This window comes from Artibeus jamaicensis, unplaced genomic scaffold (assembly GCF_021234435.1).
Source record: "Artibeus jamaicensis isolate MK-2021 breed Jamaican fruit bat unplaced genomic scaffold, CSHL_Jam_final contig_797, whole genome shotgun sequence".
Taxonomy (NCBI): Eukaryota; Metazoa; Chordata; class Mammalia; order Chiroptera; family Phyllostomidae; genus Artibeus; species Artibeus jamaicensis.
In genome coordinates, this window is record NW_026521977.1 from 26,595,025 (window position 1) to 26,621,992 (window position 26,968).

At 57.1% G+C, this 26,968-nt stretch overlaps 1 protein-coding gene across 1 annotated transcript in view; it reads right to left on the minus strand.

Moving 5' to 3' along the window:
• Positions 1-443: 443 nt before the first annotated feature.
• Positions 444-26,968, minus strand: part of ALX4 (ALX homeobox 4) — a 37,733-nt gene continuing 11,208 nt past the window's right edge. The window contains exons 2-4 of the mRNA XM_037166246.2: positions 8,563-8,873; positions 2,519-2,647; positions 444-1,478 (exon numbers count right to left, since the gene is read on the minus strand). Coding sequence (XP_037022141.2) covers positions 1,149-1,478; positions 2,519-2,647; positions 8,563-8,873 — 770 coding nt within the window. The 3' untranslated portion in view covers positions 444-1,148. The remainder of the gene's footprint in view (positions 1,479-2,518; positions 2,648-8,562; positions 8,874-26,968) is intronic.

Here is a 26,968-nt window from a genome sequence, read left to right on the forward strand (position 1 = left end):
GCTCTGGAAGGTATGACAGCTGCCAGAGATGGCGGATGAGGAAAGGCAGTCTGAGGCAGCTCATGGGCCACCCTACCGGCCCGGAGGCCGAGCGTGAGCACACGTCTTCCAGCAAATCCCGCACCCTGCGCTCGACCCTCTGCCGCTGTGCCCCCAGGTCCCAGCTGTGTGTCCCAGGTGTCTTTCCACACCAGGACACTGCCGAGCAGCCCCAGTGAGTGGCCAGGATGGGGCAGGGGGAGGGAGAAATGCTCCTGGAGGGGCCCGACTGGAAGAACAGAGCTTCCTCGACCTACCCGCTGCCGCTGTCACCCCGCCCGCGCCGGTGTCGGGTGGCCGGAGAGCAGAAGTGTGCGCACCATCCCCTGCCCCTGCCCGGACACCTCCCTGGAGCCCTAGAAACATCTCTCCCCGCAGCGCCACGGGCCCCCGGGCGGCCTGCGTCCAGACCCAGAGTTTCCGGGCTGCCAGGGCGTGGGGACATGTCCCCCTTGCCCCTGGATGTCGGCATCACTGGGTGACAGCTGGGCTCTGGGGCTCCAGCTCCCCCCTCCTCTGCCTACCCGCTCCGGGTGTGTCCAGCACAGGGGACAAGCAGGATGGGTCTCTGCCCCCCTGGGTGAAGGGAGGCAGGTGCCTCGGGTCCAGCAGGTCAGATTCCGAGGGGAGGGCAGGAGGCTGTTCTTCAGAAACAGTCCTGGGCCTGGTGACTGGGGGCCACACAGAAGTAGGAAGGACAGATGCGATGGCGCTGTAGCTGCTGCTGGGGGTCTCGATGGGAATTTAAACTTGACTCAATGGTCAAACCAGGCAGGCTGGGGGAGCAGGAGTGGGGAGAAAGGCTCTTCAGCTTATAATGGATGCAAAGCTGCAAAACTCGGCCACCGGCCTCCTCCGCTGCCTCTGGCCAGGAGCAGGGGTCTCAGCCTTGGGGCCAGGGAAGGGCAGGGGCCATCTGTCCCCTCCCTCCCGCAGTCCACAGGGCCTCAGACTGGGGGTGGTTGAAAGTGCTGAGGGTCAGGGCCCTCACCCAGGCCAGGTTCCTAAGAGGAAAGTCGAGTGGGAGGCTGGGGGCCTGGGAAACACGGGCCGGCCAGAGCCCCGAGGCGGGGGAGGGTGCAGGCAGGGATGGGACGGGAGGGGCCCTGTCATGTGGCCCAGGAGATGGCCGCGCTGTGCTCCTTGGCTTTCATGCGGAGGGCCGCGATGCTCGAGGTCTTGCGGTCCGGCTCGCCGCTGAGCTCGTAGCCGTTGAGGCCTGGGCTCAGGCCCGCTGCCCCAAACAGGCCGCCCATGTGCGTCTGGCCCACGTGGCTGCCAGCGCCAGGGACGCTCAGGAAGTCGGTGACACCGCTGGCCCCAGAACCAGGGGGATGGGCATGAGGGGACATGCAGGCTGGCACCGGGTCGCAGGGGACCACGCAGGCTGGCACCGGTGAGGCAGCCCCATTGTTGCCAATCCAGGACGGGTTCTGAATCTGGGGAGAAGGCAGGAGGGACGTCACAGGCTGGCTGGGGTGAGGACAGGTGGGTGGGGTACACAGGGCCTTTCTCTAACCCCGAGTCACCTCTCCCCACTAGGAGCCCGGCGTTAGGATGAAGCGGATCCCAGGCATTTACTTGGGAGCCTCTGCAGACCTTAAGGTCAGCGGGGTGCCCCCAGGAGAGCCTGGGTTTTATGCTTTGGCCCCGGTGTCTGCAAGGGCCAGGCTGGTAGCAGACAGAAATTCTGTTTTAAGGACTGAACTTCAAATCTCGTCAGTGGTTCAGTGTGGCATCCCCTGGGGGCACAGCTAACCCGCCGAGGACGGCCCCTGCCTCCTCTGGCCAGCTCCCGATGTGGGACACAGACGCCGACTCTGCCTCTCTGTCTGTGGCCTCCTTAAGGTCAGCGACTGCATCTTACCTCCGGCTGCTCCCCAGGACCTCCTAGGTGCCGGGTAAGTGGGGAGCTTCGGTGTCGGTACACGGGCTCTGGGCTTGTAGGGTGTGGTGTAGAGGCTGGGAGGGGGCAGTGGGGACCTGTATCTCCTAGAAGCCAAAGTCAGTGGCTGAGGTTCTTGGAGCTGATGCCCCTGAGGCTTCAGAACCCACTCAGGACGCAAGGGGCTGCTTCGGGAGGTGAGGAGCAGCAGTGGCTAAGTGCACAGAGCCAGCAGAACACCCACACGCCTCAGGGAGTGAAGGGTGCCCCTTGGCCGTGGGGACTGGGCTGGACATCTTCTCTCCCATCCACGCAGCTGAAACCCCTCTCCTCTCCCCAGCTTCCTCCTCTGGGCCCCCTTTTCCTCCAAGTATTTATGGGGAGGAAGACCTGGGACTCAGCCAGGCCCAGGTGGACACTTCTGTGGGAGAGAAACGGCTCCAGGCCCTGCTGGCACACAGCGGGCTGGGCCGGAAAGGCACCGGAAGCTGCGAGTCCCGTCTCAGAGGACCGGGGCCCCTCTCCGAGGTGCCGGTTTTCAGAGTTCAAGGGGCTTGGGGTTGAAGCAGGCACCCGGGGCCGGGACTTACTTACCTGGGCATAGTTCTCCGCTCGAGTGAGGAGGGGCAGCTCATAGGCCGTGGAGAAGTGGGTTCGAACCTGCTGCATCTGCCCAAAACGCTCCCTCTTCCTCCACTTGGCCCTCCGGTTCTGGAACCAGACCTACAGGACAAGACAACAGTCATCAGAGGAGCCAGAGGCCTTGCCCCAGGCGGTGCAAGGGGTCCCTGGACCCCAGCAGGCCACTGGGGCCTCAGATGAGTGCTGCTTTGGCGTTGATCCCTGAGAGCTTACAGTCTAGAATGATCCACGCAGAGGGTCAGGAAGGCAGCTTACCCCACAACTAACTGTGGGTGCGATCTTGGCCGGGAGCTTCAGTTTTGCTAAGCTTCAGAATCCAGAGCTAGCAGGTGGAGCACCCATGAAACATGCCACTGGTCACCCAGCAGCCATCCCACCAAACCCAGCACAGTGTAGCCGAGTCTGCTGTGGCCCACAGCCCCCTGTGCAGAGCGTGATAGAAGCTGTGGATGCTCCTCCAGAAAATCGTCCTGTGAGACCACCACACACACGGTTTTCCGGAAGGCCTGCGGCCCCCTGAGGCCCAGCAGCCCAGACCCCCCGCCCTCCTGAGCCCTCTCAGCAGCGCTCTGGTTGGAAACAGTCTCCCAGTTCAGAAACCCCTGTGTTAAAAGTCCTGTGGGGAATAGGGGCTCAGTGGGCAAGGGAGGCAGTCAGGGACGGCTTCCTGGAGGGGAGGACAGGAGCGGGGCCTCGAGTGTTGGCTGGAGGGAGCAACGTCCAGGCCTGAGTCTGGAAACACCTGCCCGGTGGTGGGGAGTGCGGGGAGAGAGGCACAGAGGAAGCCAAAGTTGGATGGTGGAGGGCCTTGCATGCCAGGCGGAGGGGTTTGCCCTCGGTGCTGCCGGTCCAGACGGATGCTGCAAACTTGCACTCAGGAGAGCGCGTGACGTGGAGGAGGAGGAGGGGAGGCCACCTGCCACTAAGCATGGGTGGATGGAACGTTGGCTTGACGGGGGCCCTAACAGGAAGGGTGGTCTCTGAGTCAAGTGAGAGGGCTGGAATCTCGGGTGGGTGGGCAGGGTCCATTTCCTTTGCCGGAGCCTTCATTTCTGGCAGGCTGGGAGCGTTGTCAAGGCTCATGAGCGAGAGTTCACCTCGGGGCCTGGAACCCCTGCCCCAGCTTGGAATCACTGCATGGGAGAGGGGGTGAAGAGAGATCAGCTTCCAGGCCAGGAATGGTCTGGGCTGGGCTCCCTAGAAGAGGGAGTGTCCCGTCGGCTTGAGGTGCACCTGCCAGCTGACTCAGGTACAAGGGGCCACACCCCACCTAGCACACCAGAGCTCTGGGGGGCTTTGGGGAGCACAGAGCAGAGACAAGGACCAAGACCGTCGAGCTATAAGGAGTGTGGTCAGGCTCTCACTGGGCCTGGGCACCAAGGAAGCCAGCTCTCCTCCGGGGCAGGCCCTGCCGTGCGGATGGAAACGCTTCCCGTCCCTCGTGACCAGGGATGTACAACTATGTGTGAGAGGAATCGTCCCCAGAAATGGGTCCCCACGGAGGGGCCAGGGCTGCCTGTGGGGGGAGAGCAGGAGCTGGGCCCGCGGTGTGGACGGGGGCCCCAGGGCGGCCAGGGGCTGCCGGTGCAGCCTGGGAGCAGAGCACCCACTGGAGCATCCGTGTTGCCGCTGGCCTCTGTTTCTGCAGCTGGAAAATGGGCTGATACTTGTATTGACCTCCTGACTGGGGCGGTGCCTCAGAGAGCAGCAGGTGAGACAGATGAGAAATTTTGCCACAGTTTTTGGAGTACTTCACACTTGTTTATTTACAGCTCCTGCCCTTTCTGACTGTCTTTTGCTAGAAGAAAGGGTCAAAAGAGATGGAGTGAACGTATGTCAGGTTAGTGTGGGGAGGGCGGGATGAGGAGGGAGTGTGGGGCTGCACCTCACTTCCCCCAGGCTCAAGTGCGCGTGTGCACAAGTGTGTACACACACCCACACGCGTGCCAACATTTCTGTCAAGAGTTTTTCCATTTCCCCTGCTTGACTCTGGTATAGAAGCATTCTTCCTGTGTCCTCCCTGGAGACCGGCCCTCTCCTGGGCTTGGGGTCTCAGCCCTGCCCCAGAGCCTGCTGGGAGCCAAGGGCGGATCAGGTCTCCTCTCTGCGCTGCTGAAACGGGATCCCCCTTTATCAGTGGCCTGGAATGGGGAGCTGGGGGCGGGAGGAGAGAACGCATCAGAGGAGCTTGTTTTCATTTCATGTTTAATTTCCTGCAGGCTTAGCTCAGTCTTTCCGCTCCTGCCTCCACCTCCCAGGGTTTGCTGTGGGGGGAGTCGGGGGAGGGGAGAAGCCCACTGGAGGCATCAAGATATATGGCTTCTTCCTTTCTTTGGGGGTGGGGAGAAGGCGAGAAGTTCAGTTACCGCCACTGCGGGGGTTTCCCTGAGTCTCTGTGGACTCAGGCTGGGTCCCTGTGTGGGAACACAGAGGTGGAGAGGTGCTGGGAAGGCGCCTGCATGGGCTGGGAGGGACGCGGAGTGAGGAGGGAGGAGGCCTGTGTTCCTAAAGGAGCCTGGATAAGGGGCAGAGCGGGGGGGGGGGGAGGAATGTGGGGGAGGGGGGCTGGAGCTGAGTGTGGGGGAGGAGGGGGTTGGGAGAGGGGAGACTGGTTATCAAGGAAGATCGATGGGCAGGCAGGGGAGAGGCAGCAGAGAGAGAAGTCGCTGGGAGGGGAGTGGACTGGGGTCAGGCCGAGGCCTTTATCTGTGGACGAAGGGTGGAGCCTGTGCAAGGTGGCCTGGCTGTGGGGGAGCAGGCTGACGGGAGCAGACCCTTCCTCCCGGGGCCTTAAGCTGTGCACGGGGCTGGAGCTTTTCTGCGGGGATCGGGGCTTACGCTAAGTCCGTGTCTCTGGTCTTCCGTCTCCTCGCATGTAAACTGGGTGGTGGCAGGCGAATCCTCACGAGCCCCCCATGCCGACATTCCTGGGTCCTGAGGCTCTGAGAGCTCCCCCGCCCAGATGCTCTGTGTCCCAGGCCTGTCCCCACTGTACCACCCCCGTGAGAAGAGCAGGCCTTGAGGCCCCAGCCTTCCCTTCTGGGTGTCTCACCCCAGGCCCACCCCATTCCCAGGCCCACTCCGGCACGGGCCTCTCCCCAAGGAACCAACCGTCTTGGCAGAGGTCTTGGCAGAGGTCTTGCTAACCACAGCCCATCTGGGGCCAGGGCGGGGTGGCCCAGGGCGGGGTGGCCCAGGGCGGGAAGGCCTCTGTCTTATTGTCTTCAGACACCAGCTGCGGGGACTGGAACCCCAGGCAGCAGAGAGAGGCCCCTGCCGCCCCCCCCCAGGGTGGGGCCAGACCCAGGCTGCTTCCCTGGAAAGGCCCATCTTGAGGCCCCCATCGCCTCCCCCCTGTCCCCACCGCCACTCTTCACCGGGCACCTGGCTTCGCACCACCTGGTCACGGGCCCCCAACAAATCCAGCAGAGGCAGGCAGAAGGCTGCCTCTCCACACCCTCCACCCCTGGGGAACGACCAGGCTGAGGCTCTGCCCAGAGGCCTGAGCACACAGACACGCCACCCACCCTGCTGCCTTTTTACAAAGGAGTCTCAGAACGATCTGGCACGTGCGCTCAAACAGCAAACTAACATAAAAGAAGCCTGGGGGTGGAACCTGGGACTCAGATCTCAGTCTCAGCACTGTCACAGAGTCACACGCCTGAGTCTCCGATCCCAGGCTGCTCTTCCTCGTGAGGGAGAGGACCAGACGATCCTTTCCAGCACTAATATCCTGTCATTCTATGACTACCCCTTAGACGATAGCATACGCGACACATCAGGGTTTCCCTTTCTGCCTTGGCTGCTGGGAAGCTCCGAGGTGAAATCTGTGCTCGGCGGCAATTATGATCATTAGCCTAGACTCTCGACATAATTACCTGCTCATTTTATGAAATTGTTCTTGTTCTTAGATGAAAATAATAAGTCTTTAATTATAAGTTGCCTCAGCTTTTTGGAGGCAGGCATAAATGTGTGGGGGTGCGGCGAGAACACTCTATTTTAGCTGGAGGGGGCGACTATAAAATGCCAGGTGTGCCCCAGTGCCATTTCCAGGTTGGGTCCTCAGAGGGCCATCCCGGGCACTCCCATCCACTCATTAGGAACACACGCGTGCACACACATGCACACGCATCCTGCACAGAAAATGAACCGGCGTATCCCACACCAACAGCAATGTCCCACATGCAGCTGCCCCCTTCTCCAGCTCCTCCCAAATCCACTGGCTGAGCTGAGGCTGGATTCTGGGGCTCCTGTCCAGAGTCTGAGCACAGGGGGTGCGTGGCTGGTTATCCCGACACAGATGAGATAGTGGGGGTGAAAGGGCTTTCGGGACCCTGGGGAAGCCTCAGCTGCCCTGCCTTCCCTCCCCAACATTCACCAGGTGCTGCAGCAAAAAACCCAGCCAGCCTGCCCTCGGCAACGTCTGCGTGAACAGCCCCACCGTCTAGAGTCACTTCGGTGCAGGGCCATTTCTGGATGGCCACGTGTTGAGTGACAATTGCCAGTCCTTTTCACATTAGTCATTGCAGATGAAAATGACTCTGGCCTAAGTTGCAAATGCTTCTTCTTATTAAACAGGACATGGTAGAGACTGATGAACCTTTTATTGCTGCCTTAGAAAAACTCTGCCCTTGCTGTCTGCTGAGTAAGGAAGGGCTGGAAGTCCCTCTGAGCTGAGCTGAAATGCTTTGAAAACAACAGTGACAATGGCAAAAAAACAAGTCCCCTTTTCCTCAACTGTGGATTTCCCTAGCACACCGGAGCGGGGAACTGCTACCTGAAAACACCATACTTGGCTAATTCTAACGTGCTCGGGGGTGGAAAAGCAGGCTGAGATGGTATTTATCTTGTGCTGAACCTTGAGCTTGACCGCATGGGTGATTCTGTTACCTGTTTGGGGGCTTCTTGGAGGCCTTGGCTTCCTGTCTGGTTCTTTCTTTGTGTAATTTCGTGCAGGGAGGTAGGGACACCCTGTTTGGACAAAAGAGGTCAACTGGCCCACAAATATTTATTTTTTGGCTCTGTTGCTCTGCTTTCGAGTGTCCCTGATTGGTGGAAATACAGGGATGAACAATCAGACTCCCTGCCTTCAAGGACTCACATTCCAGTGGCAGGAGACAGGTACGATAATGTAACCCAGTCATAAATTCTCCAAAGAAGATAAAGGGTGGTAGCTGGGTAACCAGGTTTGGTTGCATTGTACTACATTGTGTTGAGTTATGTTGAGTTGAGTTGGTTGGGGATGAGCTGTGTTGGGTTGTGCTGAGCTGCAGTGCACTGAGCTGTGTGGGAGTCCGTTGTGTTGTGTGTTAATGTGGGTTGGGCTGAGTGGTGTTGTACTGAGTTGCGTTGCGTTGAGTTGGGTTGGGTTGTATCGTGCTGAGCTGTGTTGCATTATATTGGTTTGCACTGAGTTGGGTTGTACTGGACGGAGCTGTGCTGGGTGGGTGTTGTCGGCTGCGTCGTGCTGGGTAATTGGGTGGGGCTGGGGTGCTGCATTCGCCATGGTGGTCAGGAGCACTTCCTAAAGGCGGTTATTGAGTTGGGGCCTGAAAGATGGAAGAGCAGGCGTCCATCCTGGGCAGAAGGAAGAGCTGAGTGATCGTCCCCGTCTCTGCCCATGGGGCTGCTGTGGATGTCTTTAAGTTTACCCTGCTTCCTTTCTAAGAGACAGGCCTTCCAGAGGAGAGAGCAGTCATTTTCTCCTTCACAAGACACCGGGTAGAGCCCAGAAGTGCAGCTAACAGGCTTTCCACCCCTCCAAAGAGCCCTGCCTCTTTCACTCCTGCTCCACCCAGAGCAAGATGCCCAATGTGAAGGCGGATAAAAGCAGACTTGGAGTGGGGGCCCGAGGGGAAGGCTGGCAGCCTCTGGGCCTCTCCTTGGACTTTGGGTGAAGAGGGTGGTTGCAGAACACACAGGCAGTCTCAGCTCCAGCCACCAGGCCACAGCCAGGCCCTGCTCTCACCCCCTCCAGCCTGGACACCCTCGCTGACCTGCACGCGGGCCTCGGTGAGATCCGTCCTCATGGCCAGCTGCTCCCGTGCATACACGTCAGGGTAGTGGGTCTTCTGGAAGACCTTCTCCAGCTCCTCCAGCTGGTAGCTGGTGAAGGTGGTTCGGTTCCGCCGCTTCTTGCCCTTGTTGCTCTCCGAGTCGGCCTTCTCCAGTGGGCTGGGGAGGTCGGCACTGGCCCGGTCCTGGGGCCCCTTCACCCCAGCCTCCTTCACACCAAGGTAGCTGCTGTCCATCCCCACGGTGTCGGAGTCGGGCGGCAGCTCAGGCTCACTCAGGGAGCTCTCTTTGGCTGAGGGGGGAGGAAAGAAGGTTAGAGACCAATGGCTGGACCCAGCAACAGAGGAGGGAGGGATGGGGAGCCATCCCCTGCCTCATCCCTGTCAGGGGAGCATTGGATGTGAGGTCAGGAGACCTGGGTTCTGATCTTGGCTGTCAGTTACCCTGCCGTGTGACCTTGGGCCAGTTCCTTTCCTCCTTTGAGCCTCTTTCCCATGATCTCAGAACGGGCCCCTTTCAGCACCAATAGTATGTGACTTTTGATCAGTCCATATGACCTTGATGACCTTTAATTCCCACCCTACTGAGCCCAGTCTCCCCCTTTTAGCAGGGTCGCCTTTGCCCGAACTTCTCCTTTGGGCAGCAAGGACGCTGACTCAGTGCCTCCGACTCCGGGGGTGGAATGGATGACTCACTCGGCAGTCCGTTCTGGCCCAGCTGGGCTTGGGGTGGGGCGGAGCAGCTGGCACTGAGGCAGACAGGAGTGCCCCTGCTTTCCTGGCCTGGTCCTTTCGGGGGTTCAGCAGGAGTTGTGGAGATTCTCCTCCAAAAATCCTATCCCTCGCCCTCCACACCGGCCTCCCCTATTGGCCGAGCAGTGTCCTGCCCCTCCACGCGGTCTCTGGTAGATTTACACACAGCTCCAGGCCCAGCCCCAGGCCTGACAGAGTGGGGCTCCCACCACCGCCCACCAATTCTTAGAAGCTCAGAGTGGGAACAGACCAGTCAACCCAGGGAGGTCAAGGACGAGGAAGCAGAGGCCAAGGTGGAAGGGTGGGGCAGGGAGAAGCTTGTCCACCTCCCAGTAGCCCAGTTACCACCCTGGGCAGGCACGACGGCCTCAGAGGTTGAAGTGCAGGCTCTGGAGCCGGGCTGTCCAGCTGTGTGCTTTGCACAGGCCACTCCACCTCTTTGTGTCTCAGTCTCTTTCTCTATGAAATGGGGATGAAGACGCCTGGGCGGCAGGCGCCCTCACAGGACGGCTGCGGGGTAACAGAGGCCAACACTCGGCACAGCGGCGGCTGCGTTCAGTTTCCGCCGGTGTCCGGTCTGGACTGAGGAGCAGAGGACTGGCCGCGGAGCAGGCCCCCTGGAGCGGCCGAGCGCAGGAGCACGGGCTGCACTGGGGGAAGTGCGTGGGCCTGGAGTTTGGTGACGGGTGCGAGCACCCCTCTGAGCCACATTCCTTTGTCTGTGACTCTCGCAGAGTAAGATGACGTAAAAGATTAATGAGACACATGTGAGGAGCATTTGACAAGACCAACCCTTCACACACACAGACTCTGATTATCACAAGCATGAGGGTCACTCTGACCCTCAGTTTCCTCTTCTGGGAGCAGGTCCAAGCAGGCGACCTGATGTGTCGGGAGGATGGCTCTGCCCAGGTGTCCTGGCTCCGCCCAGGTTCTGGACGCAAAGGCTTTCCGTGTGCACTGGGGGCCCTCCTCACGCCGGGGAAGCTGAGTGGGACACTCTGCCTCTGTCACTCTCCTGTCCCTCTCCAAAGCACTGAAGAAAAGCTGGTGGGAGGACGTGAGCCTGGAAGCAACCTCAGGAGGACATCTCTGAGCGTCACCACCAGTGCTGCTGCCACCGGGGTGGTGGGCCGGCCCGCGGGGACCCCACGGGACCCCCTGTGAGCCCAGGCACACACAGGCTGCCAGGCCTCGAGGGACACCGTCGCGCAAACTGCAGCCGGCCGCTGGGCCAAGAGCTTTCAGCGAAGATGTTTATCTTCCTGGCAAACAAATAAGTTTTATGTTTGGGGAGTTTTTTTTTAGAGAAGAAATCCCATTCAGCCTCACCAAAAATAAACATTTCTGTTATGCAACTTCCCGGAGGCCGGTCTGGGAGGACACTGCCCCCGCCCCTCCTGCCCCGGCCCCGCTCCCCAGGCCCCATCCCATGACCTCCAGGACCCTTGCAGCATCCTCTGGCGTCCAGCCTGGGGTCAGACCCCTCTGCACGGCCGGGGGGACTGGGCTGAGTGGAGGGAGCTCCAGGTCATAGAAACCGAGGGTAGGTGGGGACCAGCCCAAAGTCCTGGTTTTAACTGGGGTGGGGGCACGGAGAACTGAGGCCAGAGAGAGCGCAGGATGTGAGCTAATTGGCAAGAGAGTGTGGCCTCGCAGCTCCTGGGCCCTTTCCCCAAGGAGAGCAGCGGGAGCAGAGGAATCCAGGGACCCCACATAATCAAGGAGCCTCGCTCTTTCCATCCTCGGGGCAGAAGGACCAGCTCCTGAGGATGAGGATGAGCTGGTACTGGGCTTAGCCTGTGGGGAGGCGGCGGAATGTCCAGTCTCCCGTGGAGAGAAGTAAGAACTCAGTTTCCCCACCTCCAGCCACTCACTGAGACCGAGTGGGTGGTGGAGAGATGAGGGGACAGCATAGTCTGGGGTCTGCAAAGACCACCAGACTGAGAGTCGGGAGCTCGGCCCTCGGTCCCAGCTGCAGCACCGTCTGCCCGTGACGTCAGAGTCTCGTCCGCAAATGGGAGCAGGCGTGTCCCCTCTGCAGTGGGGTGTCGCCCCTCAAGTGGGCGGAGTGCACCTCCCACAGGACTGGAGGGCCTTCCTCTCAGAATCCGGGTGGGGGGGGCATGGGGGCACGTCTGCGTCCAGGCGAACGTCAGGCCACTAGAAAGGCTGAGAGTGGGGCGAATTCTGGCAAAATGCTGCTGCTGGTCCTCAAAGGGGGAAAATAGCCTCCTAATCTCAGTCTTGATTGTTGGTCACTTTGTTTTAACTCCTGAGGCTGGATCCCTGATTTAGACAGCAAAGGGAAGTTCCCCAAGGTTCCGGGCCTACCCAGCTGGTCAGAATGACAGGCCAAGGCCCTCTCGGGTCCTCAGTCCAAAGATACCAGACTGGGGGGATTCTATTTCAACCTCCTTCCACCCCCACCCCCTGCCTCTCCACCAAGTGCCATCATCACCCTGGCTTTGGTGACAGAGAGCTCACTGCCCCCAGGACAGCTGGACCATTTGTCCTCAGGTCCAGCCCCTGTCCGTCTCCTGTAGGTCTGGCTCATTGGTCTTGGCTCTGACCCCCCGCGCCCTTCCCTTTAGAACTAGCTGCCACGCCTCTGAGTCTCCCAGCTCCTGACCCAGCAGTGTTAGTTCCCACTGCTGACACTCAGGCGGCCCTGCGTTTATGGAGCCTGTCTGAGACAGGCAGATGCCAGGGATGGCGCTAGGTCTGGGCGAAGCCAGCACTTTGTTCTTGACTAGATGCTTCTGAGAGGCTGGGTGAGAATCGGCAGCCCGAGCCCCAGGTGCCTTCGCGGTCCAGTTCGCTCTCCAGTACGCTTCTCAACAAGAAGGCCACTGTAGACAGAGGTCCTACAACTCTGGCTTGGAACACAGGTCCCTGCTGAGCAGGGCAAAGCCCCACCTCCCACCACCGGCCCGTAATGCCCCTTCTTTCCAGCTGACCTCCAAGATCCAGCCAAGCACCAGCTCCTCCAGGAAGCCTTCCCAGACTGACAGCCATACAGGGCCCTTTGTCCTCTGTTCAGCCTCTCTCGTGACTGCCTGTGTTTCTGACTGCTGTGTGATCAAGCCCTGAGATGTCCAGCTCCTTCCGTAGAATGTCAGGTTCCCGAGGGTTGGGACCACATGCCGTGAGTCCCTTCTCCTCCCAGGGCTTAGCCTTGGACGGGGCAGGTGGCAAACACACAGTACGAAGTTGCTGAAGAACAAAGGGACAACTTCTAACAGCCATTACTGAGCTGTCACTCTGTCCAGCTGCCCCTACTGTGTGCCCACACCCTAAAGCAGACATGCAGAAATTGTTGACTGAATGAATGAACCGATTCACCCTGGTAGACGACGAGAACAGTGGGTAGGATACACGGAAAAGAGGCACACGGTGACTAGTGCCTCCTTCACAGGCGCAGGGAGCCCGAGGGCGGCAGGGAGGGCCCGGGCGCAGACGCGCTTCGAGGCGGGGGCTTGGGAGTGCCCATGTCCAGGAAGCCCAGGGCAGCATCTGCCAGGGACCAGCTCCACGCCCACCACGCTGCCACCCTGGGGTGGAGAAAGGGCCACTGGGGGACCCTCAGCTGGCCAGGGCCAGCCTTCTTCCAGACACTGGCACCCAGCACTGGCAAGAGGCTGAGGAGCAACAAGCCCTGCCCGGGTCCAGGCCGCCGGCCGGCGGGTCCGGCCCCTCCTGAGCCCTCCCTGAGGCAGGTCCCACAAGGACTCTGGACTGGCACTGTGCTGACACCCTTCCCATCAGGGGCTTGTCCCCGGCTGTGGGGCCCGAGACAAAGTAATCCTGGCCTGCGCCTTCCTGGTGGAAGAACCCAACAATGTGCATGGAACGTCAAGAGTGGGCACTGCCTGCCCCACGGAAGGGGCACCGGCCACGGTGGCACCACGTGCCCTTCACACGATCCAAGGCCAACGTCATTCCCGTCGACCGCTCCTGAGGAGGTGGGAGGCGTTCAGTTCAGGGTTCTTTTCTCCATCAGCAGCCACAGAAGGCCCTCTGGCCTCAGCACCTCCCCTGGGAGCCGCTGGGCCGTCCTGGCTGTCGGATCTCAAGGAGAAAACCCCGCTCTGTCCCCCTCACCTCCAGCCACTTGTCCTGGTTCAACCCAAAAGCGTCACTCTAATCTAGTCCAACTTTTTAAAAAAGATTTTATTTATTTACTTTTAGAGAGAAGGCAAGGAAGGGAGAAAGACGGAGAGAAACATCAGTGTGTAAGAGATCGTGCGCCCCTAACTGGGGACCTGGCCTGCAACCTGGGCCAGTGCCCTAACTGGGAATCGAACCAGCTTCCTTTTGGTTCACAGGCCGGTGCTCAATCTGCTGAGCCACACCAGCGAGGAGATTTCCAAAGGTGACGGTGGTTTTTCTTTTTGACTATGATTTAAAGAGAATTTTTTAAAATAACTGAGTTTAAAGAGAACGGACTCCTGGAGCCATTTGGGGAGAGGGTGCCGGAGGCCTACGTGGGTCCTTCTGTGCCCGGGGTGTGCCCCTGGGCATGCGGCTGGGCCAGCGCCTGGGGGTGGGGGTGGGAACACACGTGTGAGCTGCCTGCAGAGCACACATGCTTGCGTGGTTGAGTGGCATGCGTGTGCCTGCGGTGTGTGCTGGTGCACGTGGGTGTCTGTGTAAGCGAGCTTGCTCCTGCAGATATCCACGCGAGGGCAGGGACCTGGGGGTGGGGGCCGTGGTTGTGCCCAGGCCCCTGCCTGTCGAGCGCAGGTCTGAGGAGCCTGAGTAATTTTACCCCCCCGTGGTCTTGATTACATCTGCTTTGTGGGGGACACGTCGCTCGCTCTGTTCTCGGGCGAGCTGGCCGCACACCCCGTGGCGGAGTGCACAGCGCCGATGTAATCTCCTTAAACAAAACAGGCCAGAGTGAGGCCCTTTCATGCTATTTAAAGGGCACTGACTAAACCCACTGCTGTCCAAACAGTCATGTGGGGGTGGGGCGGAGGTTAAAGGTTAGCCATTGATCACATCCCGGCCCACCTCATCTGCCACTGGGCTCTGTCCAGAGCTCAGCTTGATGTCCCCCTTTTAGCTCCAGGCCCAATACATGAGGTGGAAGGGGCGGCCCGCATGGACTGCTCCGTGTGCACCAGTGGGGACCAGCCCTGCCCCACGGAGCTGCCAACGTGCAGAAGACCGTGGGGCGCGGAAGCACAGGCGCTCGGCCAGCCGGCCACGAGGTGACGCAGGCGCTCCAGCACACTCCAACCCAAGCCCTAAAAATGCCTCCCACAACAAGGGAAGTCCGAGAACTGGCTACAGACCACAGGAGGCGACGAGGACGAGAGCACTGGACGCAACGTGCTGTCCTCGATGGGGTCCTGCAACCGCGAAAGGACGCTAGGGAAGAACCAGTAAAATCTGAATAAGGCGTGGCATTCAGTTAACAGTAATGTTAAAAATAAAAAAGGAGCAGCAGGCAAACTATGTGAACAGACATTTCCCCCAGGAAGATACACAGATGGCAGGTGAGCATGAAAACAAGCTGAGCACATTCTCCCCGGTGGACACACAGTCGAAAGCCCAGTGAGATGTCACTACACACCTACTGCAACGGAAATGAAAAACCCGAGGACACCAAGTGACACAGAGGGCCTGGAGTCCCCGGAACGCTCACACGTCGTCACTCGCGGGGACAGCATGGCAATGTCGAGGCACGAACCGTACACCGACCGCCTGACCCGGTGAGCTCACTGCTGGGCGTTTGCCTGAAGAAACGAAGGCGTTTTCAGGGAGCGGGGGAAAGACCAAACCTGCGTGCAGCAGTCGAAGCCACTCTGTGCACAATCACCCCAAACTGGAAACGACCCCAGTGTCCTTTAACAGGGGAATAGCTGAGCAAATTGGGGTGCAGCCAAGCCATCGCCTGGATGACTCTCGAAGGGCAGCACTGTGGTCTGTAAAAGAAGCCAGTCTCAAAATGTCCATACTGTGTAGCTCTACTTAAAAGCAACAGTATCCGGATGGGGATCAGATCACAGGCTGCCAGGGGCTGGGGGAGGGGATGGGCGTGACCACAGAGGGACCACACTGGTGTGTGGGGCCGGCCTGTACAGGAGTGTGTCAAAGTTCATCAAACCGCACACCCCTCCCGCACATTTTAATGCTGCGGCATGTTGTTTTAAAAATAAAAGAGATGTCATCTATAGAGAAAACAAGAACTCGTATTTAAATACGCTAAGTCAGTAAAAAGTTTGTATGTCACGTCACCCAGCAAGTCACTTCTAGGAATTTATTCTAGAGAAATAATTATGGATGAGCACCAAGAATTAACCAGAGAGAAAGTTCATTATGGCATTATTATATAGAAAAACTGAAAATAGCCAAAATATCTGGTAACAGGATATTGGTTAAATTAAGGATGAAAGTTCCATAAATGGAAGATCCATCCTGATGTTCTTTATTCTGCAAACTGTATCTCTCTTGGCATTTTACACACATTACTATGTATCTACTTGGTTTCTTCCTCCTTCGTTCATCGTTCATCGTCACTCTCTCCCTTCCATAAAACAGGGAGTGTATCTGAATATATTTGTTTCATTTACCCCTTCATTCTAATGCCTGGCATTAGAATGCTAATGCCGTGGCTGGCATGTAATTGGTGTTCAAGGAACGTTTAATAAAAAATGAATGAAAGCAGTGTTATAGAAGGATAACATTTGAGTACTTGGAAAAGTGTTCCTAATATGGAAAGTAAGTCTCCCTCATGGAAAAAAAAAGGAGTGTAGTATCTGTCCCTAGGAAATACCAGAAGCTTCCAGAGGTGAGAATACAGGTATATCGTTTAATTTTGTTCCTTTTTTTCTGATTTGAATTAATTTTTGGTTTGTCCTACCATGAGCAGGAAGTGCTGTTTTTTTAAATGCTGTTTGAGAGCCACCATCAGAGTCTGGAGTGAGGGCTGCTTGGTGCAGGGGCTGAAGGCAGGGGCTGGGCTCCGCTGTGCGACTCTGGGAGGCCAGAGATGAGCAGCAAGTGGAATGGGGTTGAGGAAGGGGAGGGAAAGTCCAGTCCTGTCTGCAGCAGGCATTGGCCACTGTCCTCACAAACCACCCCCGCCACGACTCTGAGGCCTCCTGGGTAGCGGAGGTTCCCGCATCTCAAGCTCAGGTTCAGACCTTCCAAAGGCTCTCTCCGCCTTCAGGCTCACTGCCCTCCAACACGATCAGACAGAGGGTGTAAAACTCCCACACCTGATCACGCCAGGCCCTCTCCGAAGGCTTTCCCTGGCTCCCAGAGCCTGCACAGGGGCCGCCGGATAAAACCCAGGCCACTCAATGACACTGGAATTTCAGAGAAGCAATGGGTAATTTTTTTGTGGGAGTACGTCTGGAAGTGTGCATGTGTGCACAGGAAATACACTAAAAATCGTTTGAAATTCAAATGTAACTGAGCAACCTGGTTTTGCTGTTAGTTTGTTTTTTTTGCTAAATCTGCCAACCCTACAGATCAGGCTCACCCTGGCATTCAGGATTCCCCAGGCAGCACAGGCCCCCCCTCCACCCTCACAGACTTACACCCTCCCACACCCACCCCTCCCCCCACTTCTGGTCCCACAGACCTGCTCCCGAGTGCACCCTTCCTTCCAACTGGCATGTCCTTCGCCCCTTACATGTCTGGCTATATTACTGTCACCTGTATGTCACTCTCCATAACTTTTGTGGCTTTTCTCATTACACGGACTTATCTATGTTCCACATGAAAAAATTTTAAATCAAGACAAACCAAAAGAAGAAAAATGTAACATACACACAGAGACCATATATTTATGAGTTTTCTTTAACCTAAGCCTGTCTTGTGCCCTTTTCCATGTGTTCTAGATCCTTCCACCACATCCCTTTTAATGGCTGAATAGTATTCACACAAATTCTATTTTATCCACTCAGTCTTTCACTGTCAGGTGTATGGGTTTCTGGTTCTTTGAAATGATCACAGCCTGTGATACATATCCTCCAGGCAGATCCCTCAATGCGTTCACAGTGATTGCCTTCGAAGAAGCTGTAAGAACTAGAAAGATTGAGAGAACCAAATACTGAGAGGTCAGAGGTGAGAGGACACCTCAAGACTGTGATACACGCAACCAAACTGCCTTCTAGAGACAAGCCAGCTTCCTCAGGAGCTGGCAGTCTGCCCGCCCGCTTAGGGGCCGGGGCCGGTCATGGTGTTTTTTAAAAAAATCTTTGTCAGTGTGGCGGATAAAAGCAAAGCTTTGTTTGAATTTACATTTTTGAAAGTACCAGCGGACGCACACCTGTGATTTGCTGTATTCCTTCTTTTGAGAACTGCTTCTCCTTGGCCTTCCGAGGTGGCCCCCTTCTCCCAACCTGACTCCCAGGCTGGCCTGCCTCTTACACCGAGTTTCCAGCTTTCGAGTGCCGCTTCCCTGGGCTGCTCCCCTTGGACGGCGCGTGGTTTGGCGCGGGGCCTCCCTGGTGCACTGCTGGGTCCTGAGCCGGGGCCTGGGCTTCTGCCTTTGGTGGCGGCTTCGCCCACCCTGCTGAGGGCCACAAGGGCATCGTAGGGAAGCGGCCCAGGCCTCGGCCCCCGGGCACACACTGCCTGTGTGGGGTGGCTGCAGCCTGGGGGTGAGAGAGCAGATCTCGCGAATGACAGGCATCAAGGAAACCAGCCGCCGGGCAGGGTGTGAGGACCAGAGGTGGCCCCTTGGCTCCTGTGGCCGTGGACAGACCTCCTGGCTTTTCCGTTTGCTCCATCAGTATTGTCCAGATCCCTACCGGAGGTGTGTGTGTGGGGGGGTCATGGAGAGGGCACAGCCTCTCCAGGAAGCGAGACGGAGGAGGAGTCCCTGAGTCCTGGGATGCTCTGCTCACCCCAGGGTGGGTTCCCTGGCCCCCCTGCAGGAAGGTGGTAGGGCCACACTGCCAGCTGGCCAGAACCAAGGCTGCAGTTGTTCACACTGGCCACTAGGAGGCACTGCAGTCCCAATAAAGTTCCTCAGGGCACTGGTGGTGCCTCAGGGCCCCAGTCCTGGATGAAGTTTCCGGAAGTTTGGTTGACGACCCAGGCCCTACCTGGGAGGGTTTGCCAAAGAGCAGTTATTCAGTCCTACTGTGTATCTGTTGCTGTCCTAGCACTAAAAGGGACAGAGAGCCAGCTGAGGCTGGTCCCTACCCTTCCCCTTTCCTCTTGTAGTTCTAAGGGTTTTCACACTCTTGGATCATTTTGATCCCCTCAAAATTTCCCCTGGCTGATGTGGCTCAGTGGATTGAGCACCAGCCTGAGAACCAAAGGGTTGCCGGTTCCATTCCCAGTCAGGGCACATGCCTGGGTTGCAGGCCAGGTCAGGTCTCCAGTAGGGGGCGCTCAAGAGGCAACCACACATTGATCTTCCTCTCCCTCCTTTCCCTTCTCTCTACAAATAAATAAATAAATAAATAAAATCTTTTTAAAAATAAAATTAAATAATGATAAATCCACATGGTGCCTGAGCACCCTCATTGTACAGGTGGGAAGACTGAGGCTCAGAGAGGAGGGACCCACTGAGTGGCCCCAGCACTGAGTGGCAGCAGCACTGAGTGGCAGCAGCCTCCCCAGAGCCCCCCCCCTCAGGGTGGCCTCCCTGTGCAGCGCCTGGGAGTGCTGACCCCCCAGCTACTTGCAGATGAGCCCAGCAGCCACCCCTCCCCACCCTGGTGTCCTGCCTACTTGGCTTTCCCTGTGCCTGGCAGGTTTGGTGCCAACTCTTCTGTGGTTCTTCCCGAGGGAGACTGAGCAGCGGCAGGGCTGCAGACAGAGGGCGCTCTGTCCTCCCCACGCGGGGTGCAGGGGACGGGGAGGGCGCTTCCCAGAGCCAAGGAAGGGAAAGGCACCAGAACTGAGCTCTCCCTGAAAACCAGGAACGGTGCTTCCCGCTTCACCCAGCCCTAGGACATCTGTCACAACACCGCTGCCACTATCCCTGACTCTTTACAGCCACCACGTAAAGCGTCCCCAGTCCACAGCCCCAGATGCTGAGGCCAGAGGGAGTAGATGGCTTGTCTGCAAACATACAACGGGTAAGAGGCAGGGCTGGGGCCTGAACCCCCAGCCGGGAGCACTTCCTCTGGACCCTCCTGGGCCGGATGCCCCATGGGGCACCGGGACAGGGTCAGGGAAGGAGGGGAAGAGACTGGGGGTCCCGGGAGAGCGGCTCCTCTCGGGAGCCTCTGCACTGGGGCCGGCACCTCCACCTCAGGGCTGGCCCTGAGCGAGCTTCAGCAAACACCTGAGGCCTCACACGTGGCCCGACAGCCTTGCTCAGAACTTGCTTCCAGGGTCTCCACCATCCGCCAGCTTATACCCAACTCATTCTCCCTTGTTCTCTCCCTGACACGGGGCGTCTCGGTTTGCATTCATTTTCCACTAAATGAAATGTGTCTGCAGCTTTCTCTTCAATAGTTCAGAAAGAAATAATATATATGTTATGTTTATATGGGGATTATCAATGCAAATACAATATATACATACAGAGAAAATACAAGAAACATGGATACCACAAGTATGGTAAAATGACACTTGGGAACCTGGCGTAAAGGCCATCTGGGAATTCTTTGTACTTGTAACTTTTCTTAAAGTCTGAAATTAATTTTTTTTTTAGGAAGTGGGGAAAACCCCACTTTATCCAGGAATTCCAGTTCGGAACGTGTATTTGTAATCATTTGCACGGGACCTGGAGTGGAGTTTAGTTAGCAACGTGCCCCGTACCATCCACGGCCTCCTGCGATTTGTAACTAAAATCACAAAGCAGATGCCAACTCTGGGGACAAACCTTACCCCTCCCCCCCCACCCCGCTTTGAGAACCTCGACTTTTACGAAGCATTTGGTGACTCAGCTGGAGCATGTGTTTCCTTTAACAGCTCCTCCCTGGCCTGTTGGAGGCAGTATTTTGTTAGCTAAAGTCAAGCTACCTTTGGAACTTAGAGTAATTGAGTGAGGTTTCCTTCCTGGCCTCAAAAAAAAAAAAAAAAAAAAAGCGGTTAGAAAGAACACCCCTGCCCATGGCTAGACCATGGGAGGAACCAGTGTCCATCGGCGGGCGAAGGGACGGGCACCCTGCGGTGTGCACAGCACCGTGGAGTATTGTTGTTCAGCCTTAAGAAGGGGGAAGTTCTGGCACAGGGATGGGCCTTGAGGATATCGTGCTGAGTGAAACAAGCCGGTCACAGAAAGACGAATACCATTCCATCCACTCACACGCGGTGCCGTGGTGCCGAGAGCAGTCGGCTTCAGAGAGACAGGAAGTAGCGTGGTGGCCGCCAGGGGCTGCGGGAGGGGACTCTGTGGTTTGACGGGCACAGAGTCTCAGAGTTCCGGGGAAGGATGGGGGTGAGGGTGGCACATTACTGGTATCTTCACTGCACACAAAACGGGTAAGGCGGTGAATTTTGTTATGTACATTTTACTACAATAAAAATGGGGGGAAAGGATAAGAAAGCCCACTCGCCGGGGTCCCTTAGGACCTCTGTCTGTCTTCAGCCCCCACGTCCCACGCCACCTGGTCTGGCTCCCCTGCAGGCCCCCGTCACGCCCCTGGTCTCTTTTTCCTCCTCCTTTCCCACACGCTGTGTCTCTCTCCTCATCTGTCCGCTCCTTGGGTCACCCGCTTGTTCATTCGCCAAGCACCTCCCCAGAGCCTCCCCTCAGTCACGGCCCCATGGAGGGGACAGACAAGCGACAGTGTGGCTGAGTGTTCTGAGGCCCGACAGGCGGGGCTCGCAGTCTGCGCTGCTGGAAAAGGTCAGGCGAGGCTTCGGCAACAGCATGGCCTTGAACTGAGTACAGAAAACCGAAGAGGTCTTGGCAAGGCATGTGCTATTTTTGGTAAAACAGGACACTCCCAATGCCCCAAACTGAGTTGGTCGTAAATAACCCAGGGAGAAGTCTTAGGGGCCTCCCACCAGGGCTGATGACAACAATCAGAATGACAATGACATTAATCCCTGTGTGTGAGCCATGCCAGCCCATCCTGTAGGGCAGTCGATCCTCCCCAGACGCCCAGGAGGTCAGTGTTGTTACTCACTTCACGGAGGAGGAAACCGAGATCCAGAGCAGTTCAGAGGCCACAGAGCTGGAAGGGGGCGAGCTGCGACCGAACCCAGGGCCCCGCTCCGAGCCCAGGCTGGGGCCTGCCGCCCCGCACTGCGGCGGCGGCGGCGAGGTGCTGCCTTCCTCCCGGAGACTGGCTCTTGAGGGGAGCACGGGCAGGCTTTCTCTGGTCGCTGGGAGAGGCGGTTGAGCTGCAGCACCCACTTCCACCTCCCGGGACTAACCCGAGCTTTAGGGTCCCCTCGAGAAGCCCCGTGTGTGACTGACACTTAGATGTCGCCTCCCGATGCTCACAGGGGTGCTGGGCATCTCGGCCTCAGTCTAAGGAACGCTAATTGCCCGTTAGCTGCTCTCCTCAAGGACACAGGGACCTCCCCAGCTCCCTGCTTCCAGGCCGGGTGCCTCCTCCTGCTCTGCCTTGCGTGGCTACAGGAGGTCCTGGCACCAGGCAGGGGAAGGGGAGCTGAACCAGGTGGGCACTGCCAGGGAGGCAAAGGGAGCCCCCCACCCTTGCCCTTCACCCCAACAGTAAGCCCCAGAGCTCGGGCGCCCCTCTGGGCCACTCCACACCTTCTGGCAGGACACAGAGACCCCAGCCCCCACACTTGCACACCCTGTCGGACTGCACCTCCCGATTTCAAATCAGCTCCGAGACTGCCTGCCCATGGCGCTCCTCTGCCTCCACCGTGTGGCCCCGCGCATGTCCCTTCGTACCTCCCACCTGACTGGAGAAGAACGCACAGCCCCAGCCACCCCTGGGGGCTCTAACAGCACTTGCAGACCCACGGCAGGCAAGGCGGAGAAGCTTGGATCCTGCACTGGCGAAGGGAAATGAATGAGAAATCTTTGAAGTAGGAAAGGCTTGGGCTTGACTCCTGATTCTGCCCCCTATTTGCTTCCTTCATTCCTTCATTCCTTCACTCATTCAGCAACATTTCTGGAACCTCCATTAAGTGCTGAGCCAAGTTCCCAGGGGCGGAAATACAAAGCCCAAGAAAGCAGGGCCCTTCCTTCAAAGACCCATCTTCACAAGGGGGCAGCGATTACCGTGCAGGGTGGTGGGCAGAGCAGGGGCACCCAGGCCAGCCTGGGCAAAGAGTATTTCAGGGGCAACTCCAGGTCACTGTGTAGGAGGAGCTTCGGGGCAGCAATGCGGTTGGAGGGGCTGCTGAAGCTGCGTTTTGTCTGCACTTTAAAAAGGGTGAAGAAATGTCCATTTTCTCCATCAAAGGAATGGGGGGAGACTAAGAAGATTATTGAGGAGACTCCCAAGCCACACTGTGGCTCTGCCACTCTGGGTGTCCCTGGCAAAGTGACTCAGCCTCTGTGTGGCCCGATTTCCTCATCTGTCAAGTGAGGCTTAACCCCATCCCAGAACGGCAGTGAGGGCTGAATGCGGCAGAGTGCAAGGATGCACAGTCCTGCCTGACACACAGCACGCTCTCTGTCCGTGGGAACGGGCCGTGCTACAGTATAACGCAGTTATTATCTGGGGGCCAGGCAGGCCAGAGCACCGTAAGAGCTAAGCAAAGTCACTCAGCCTGTCAGTGTCCCATCCCCCTGGCCTTCCCTCCCCAGGTGCACCCTCTTCAGCTCAGGTGCCCCCCATCCAGCTCCAGCGGCCTTGAGATAGTCACAAACCTCTGTCCAAAGGAGCCTGGGGTCCCCTTCCAATCAGGGCCTATTTAGCATCTACAGAACAAAGACTGTAAACGGGGCGAAACATTTGACACGGTCGTAAAAATCAGACGTTAACTTTACTTCGTTATGTATTTTTTAAAAAACTTCTAGTTTACTGTAAAGAAAGCCCCTGGCATAAATATATTTTAATCTGAGATTAAAACTTGAAGGCAAAACCAGGAAATGAAAGTTGTCATTTTAATCACTGCACCAAGCACAGTGTGGCTCACAAAGCAGGTGACCGAGTTCAGCTCAGCTGGGAGCCACATAAAAATCTCATTCCCACCCTCATTCCCGGCGACTTTCTTACGGAGGCGCCCAAATCTTTACATGCTCACCATGAATTTTCTCCACGGGAGCACCCATGTCCCTACACATCGTCCTCCCTGTGATTTGTCCAGGAGTCAGAAGGGGCAAAGGGGGGCCATTCCAGGAAAGTAGCACCGCCACCGCTGTCATCCAGAAACTGACCTCAGTGACTCGGGGCCACGTTGGAGCCCCTTCTACCTAGTGAACCCCAGGGGCCCCCTCCAGGCCCCAGTCCAGCATCCCCTCCTCCTCCCTGCCACAGATCCCCTGCCACGCCCTCCTCTAGCCCACTACTGGCCCCTGACGATTAAATCGATTATCACAAGGCACTGCAAGAGAGGACTTCCGGCAGCCTCCGGTTCTGCCATTGGCCCTCGGCCTCACCAAGGGTAGAGAGGTGTCTCACCAGGCTCGTCACCCACGTCTGACACCCCACAAACTCCCGCTGGACTGCACAAATCTCGGTCACATCCCAGTTGGCAATAGGACCGTGTCAGCCAGACAAACATTTGCTTCTTTCTCCAAAATCAAGTGCTTTCTTTCATCACGTGTTCACTTTAACCTAGAGAATCACTGACCGGCTGAAAAAGCACGGTTTTTCTCCCCTTGGACCAGAAGGGGAAACAACGGCCCAATGAATTGCAAGGCAGCCAGTTCAAGTTTTCTGAGATTGGTAAAGATGGATAAGATTATCAGATCTTTGCCTTAAAAAAAATCCACCTTGATAACTATTAAATACTTTTAAAATGTTAAATTTCTAGGATATAATTATATCTAAGCAGTGAGAACTTCCATCTAAATGCCTGGGGTTTGGAGTGTTTTGCCCATCACATGTACTAAATAGAAATAATATGAGCTATTCCCATATTTACTAACTTGCTGGTTAAAAACAGTTTTTTCATGGACTTCTGCTCATCTGGACTGGAAAAAAAATTCAAATAAGTCTCTGCCTTAGAGTACACGGTGAGTACCTTCTATGGGGAAAACTCAACCCACAGAGGATGTGTGAGAACGCACTTTATGAATCACAGAAGCGGCTGCCGTGGAATCTTCTCTGAGGGGCTGCGCCCGGTGGGGCTCACTAGGTAGGGCAAGGGCGGGGTGCGGGCCTGCCCCCGGGGCCCAGACCCTGCTTCTCCAACTTGGGCCTCTGCTCCCTGGTCCAGATGCTGACGCAGAGGGAAGTGGGAGGCCATTTCACACCCACCCAGTGGTCAGGCGTTTGGGGCATTTGGGGGCCGCTCGCATGCTCAGGGCCCTGCCCTAGCCTGGTTCTGAGGATGGCTCTGGAAGGAGGAGGGAGATGGGGCCTGGACGTCAGGATCCTCGGTCATCATGCCAGCGATGGGGGGGGGGGGGACAGTGTGCTGTGGGCTGGGAGTGCCCCCCAGCCCCGCTCCACACCACAGCTCATAGGGCTGTCTCCCAATGCTTGGGCACGTCGAGGGCTGTGCAGGCACGAGGGAGCCCGGGCAGCGGGTATTACCCCCAAGGATAGAGGGGTGGAGAAGGAAAGGTCCTCTGGCTTCAGGAGGTCTGGGCTCAACTCATAGCAGGGACGGCGGCCCTCTGTGGGTCTCACCTTCTTCGTCTGCAAATTGGGAGGTGCTCATACCTCCTGAGAGGTTTGAGTGGGAGTTTCCAGTCCAGGCCTGGCCCCTGGGCAACACTGAACAGGTGGTCCCTAATCACAGATCTGTAAGCTGGGGCCCCGAGAGGGTGCAGAGCCTCCCTGATGTTCTCTGGGCCCAGCCCTGCGACCATGCAGAAATGAACACAACGCAAGCCCTGCCCCTAGGGAACCTCCTGGTCTGGAATCTGGGGCCAGAAGAACACAGAGAACCAACATTCGACATTCGGAAGGAAAAGGGAGAAAGTTATGCCCCCACTTACCTGTGATGCCTGGGTGCCAGGGGCAGCGGCCTGGGGAGCCGTGGGCTGTAGGTTCTGAAGGGCTGCCCCTCACTGCCCTCCCCGCTCACCCCCTCCTGGATCTCTCCCGCCCTCAGGCCGGGCAGCCCGCCAGCCTGGTTCCCCTCACCACTCGTCCATATTTGAAAAGATTTTGTTAACCACGCAGTGTAGATTAAGTAATAATTTTCCAATTTTATGCACTGAAGTCAATGCTAACTATCTGTTAACATTTCTGACCAGCCTGACAGAGGGTTCCAGCAAAATCCTATCAGCGGTAAGAGCTAACACTTCCTGAGCCCTTCTACTCCGTTTTGGGGACCGCTTGCTCCAAGCTCCTCACCTAGTGGCCTCATCTAATCCTCGCAATGTTTGCGAAAGGTAGGTTCTCACATCCCCGGTTCACCGATGAGGAAATGAAGGGGAACAGTGGCACCGATGTGCCCCAGTGCGCTCAGCTGCACATATGGGCCGAGTTCTGGTGCCAGGTCCTGCCTACACCAGCCGCCCCCAAACCAAAGGCACACGAAGCTTTGGGCAGCCTTCGGCCCAACTGCGGAAGGAGCGAAGTTCCTTGCAAGATGCTAAGAATACCAGACATGGTGCCTGCCGGTGGCCTTCGGGTGGTGGGGCTGAAGCCGGTCTCCGTCGAACCGCCAGAGCCTTTATCCACGGTTTTCCTTTCTACACTCTCAGTCGCCTGTGGTCCACGGCCATCCGAAAATGTGTGATGGAAAATTCCAGAGCTAAGTCACATTTTAGACTGTGCATGTTCTGAGCAATGAGATCTTGCGCCACAACCCTTATTTTATTTCATAATGGCCCCAAAGCCATTCACATCACTTTTATTACAATACCGTGTCATTATTATTCTATTTTGTAATTATTGTTAATCTCTTACCGTGCCTAACTTATCGATTAAACTCTACCAGAGGCATGTTATGTGCAGGACAAAACACGGTATGTATCGCGTTGGGTACTATCTGCAGTTTCAAGCATCCACTGGGGGGCCCGGTATGTGTCCCCCTTGAATGGGGGGGGGCGACTGTGTTCACAGGGCCAACTCCACAAAGCCAGTCGGGGGTGGACAGGGGCCCTCCCTCCTGGAGCTCCTCCAGCTCCTCAGAGAGGGGAATCTGGGATGGTCTGTCCAAGGGAGTGTGCCAAATTTGGGCCTGGCAGGTGTGTGCACCCAAGAGCACAGGAGAATTTCCCCCTGCACCGTGTCCTCACAGGAGGGCCAGCTGATGTGCACGGAGGCCCCTGAACAGCAGGGGCCTGGCCAGCAGCCTGCGGTTCTGTCTCCCGCTCTTTCTCTCCAGCCCTGGCTTCTGGGAAACCAGTATGTCCCTGAGCTGAATCTGGTTAAGTGGTTGGTCACTGGTCTGGAGGTACAGAGATGGCCAGGACGACTTAAAGTTTCCCCACATCCTGCGAGTCTGGACTTGACCTAAGAAGGCATGCAAGGGAAAGACAGACAGACCAGTGGAACAGAATACAGAGCCTAGAAATAAACTCTCCAATACCACAGCCAATTGAGTCTCGGTGAAGGTGCCAAAAACATTCAGTGGGAAGGGCAGTCTTTTCAACAAATGGTCTGGGAAAACCAAATATCCACATGGGAAAGAACAAAGCTGGACTCCTGTCTTACTC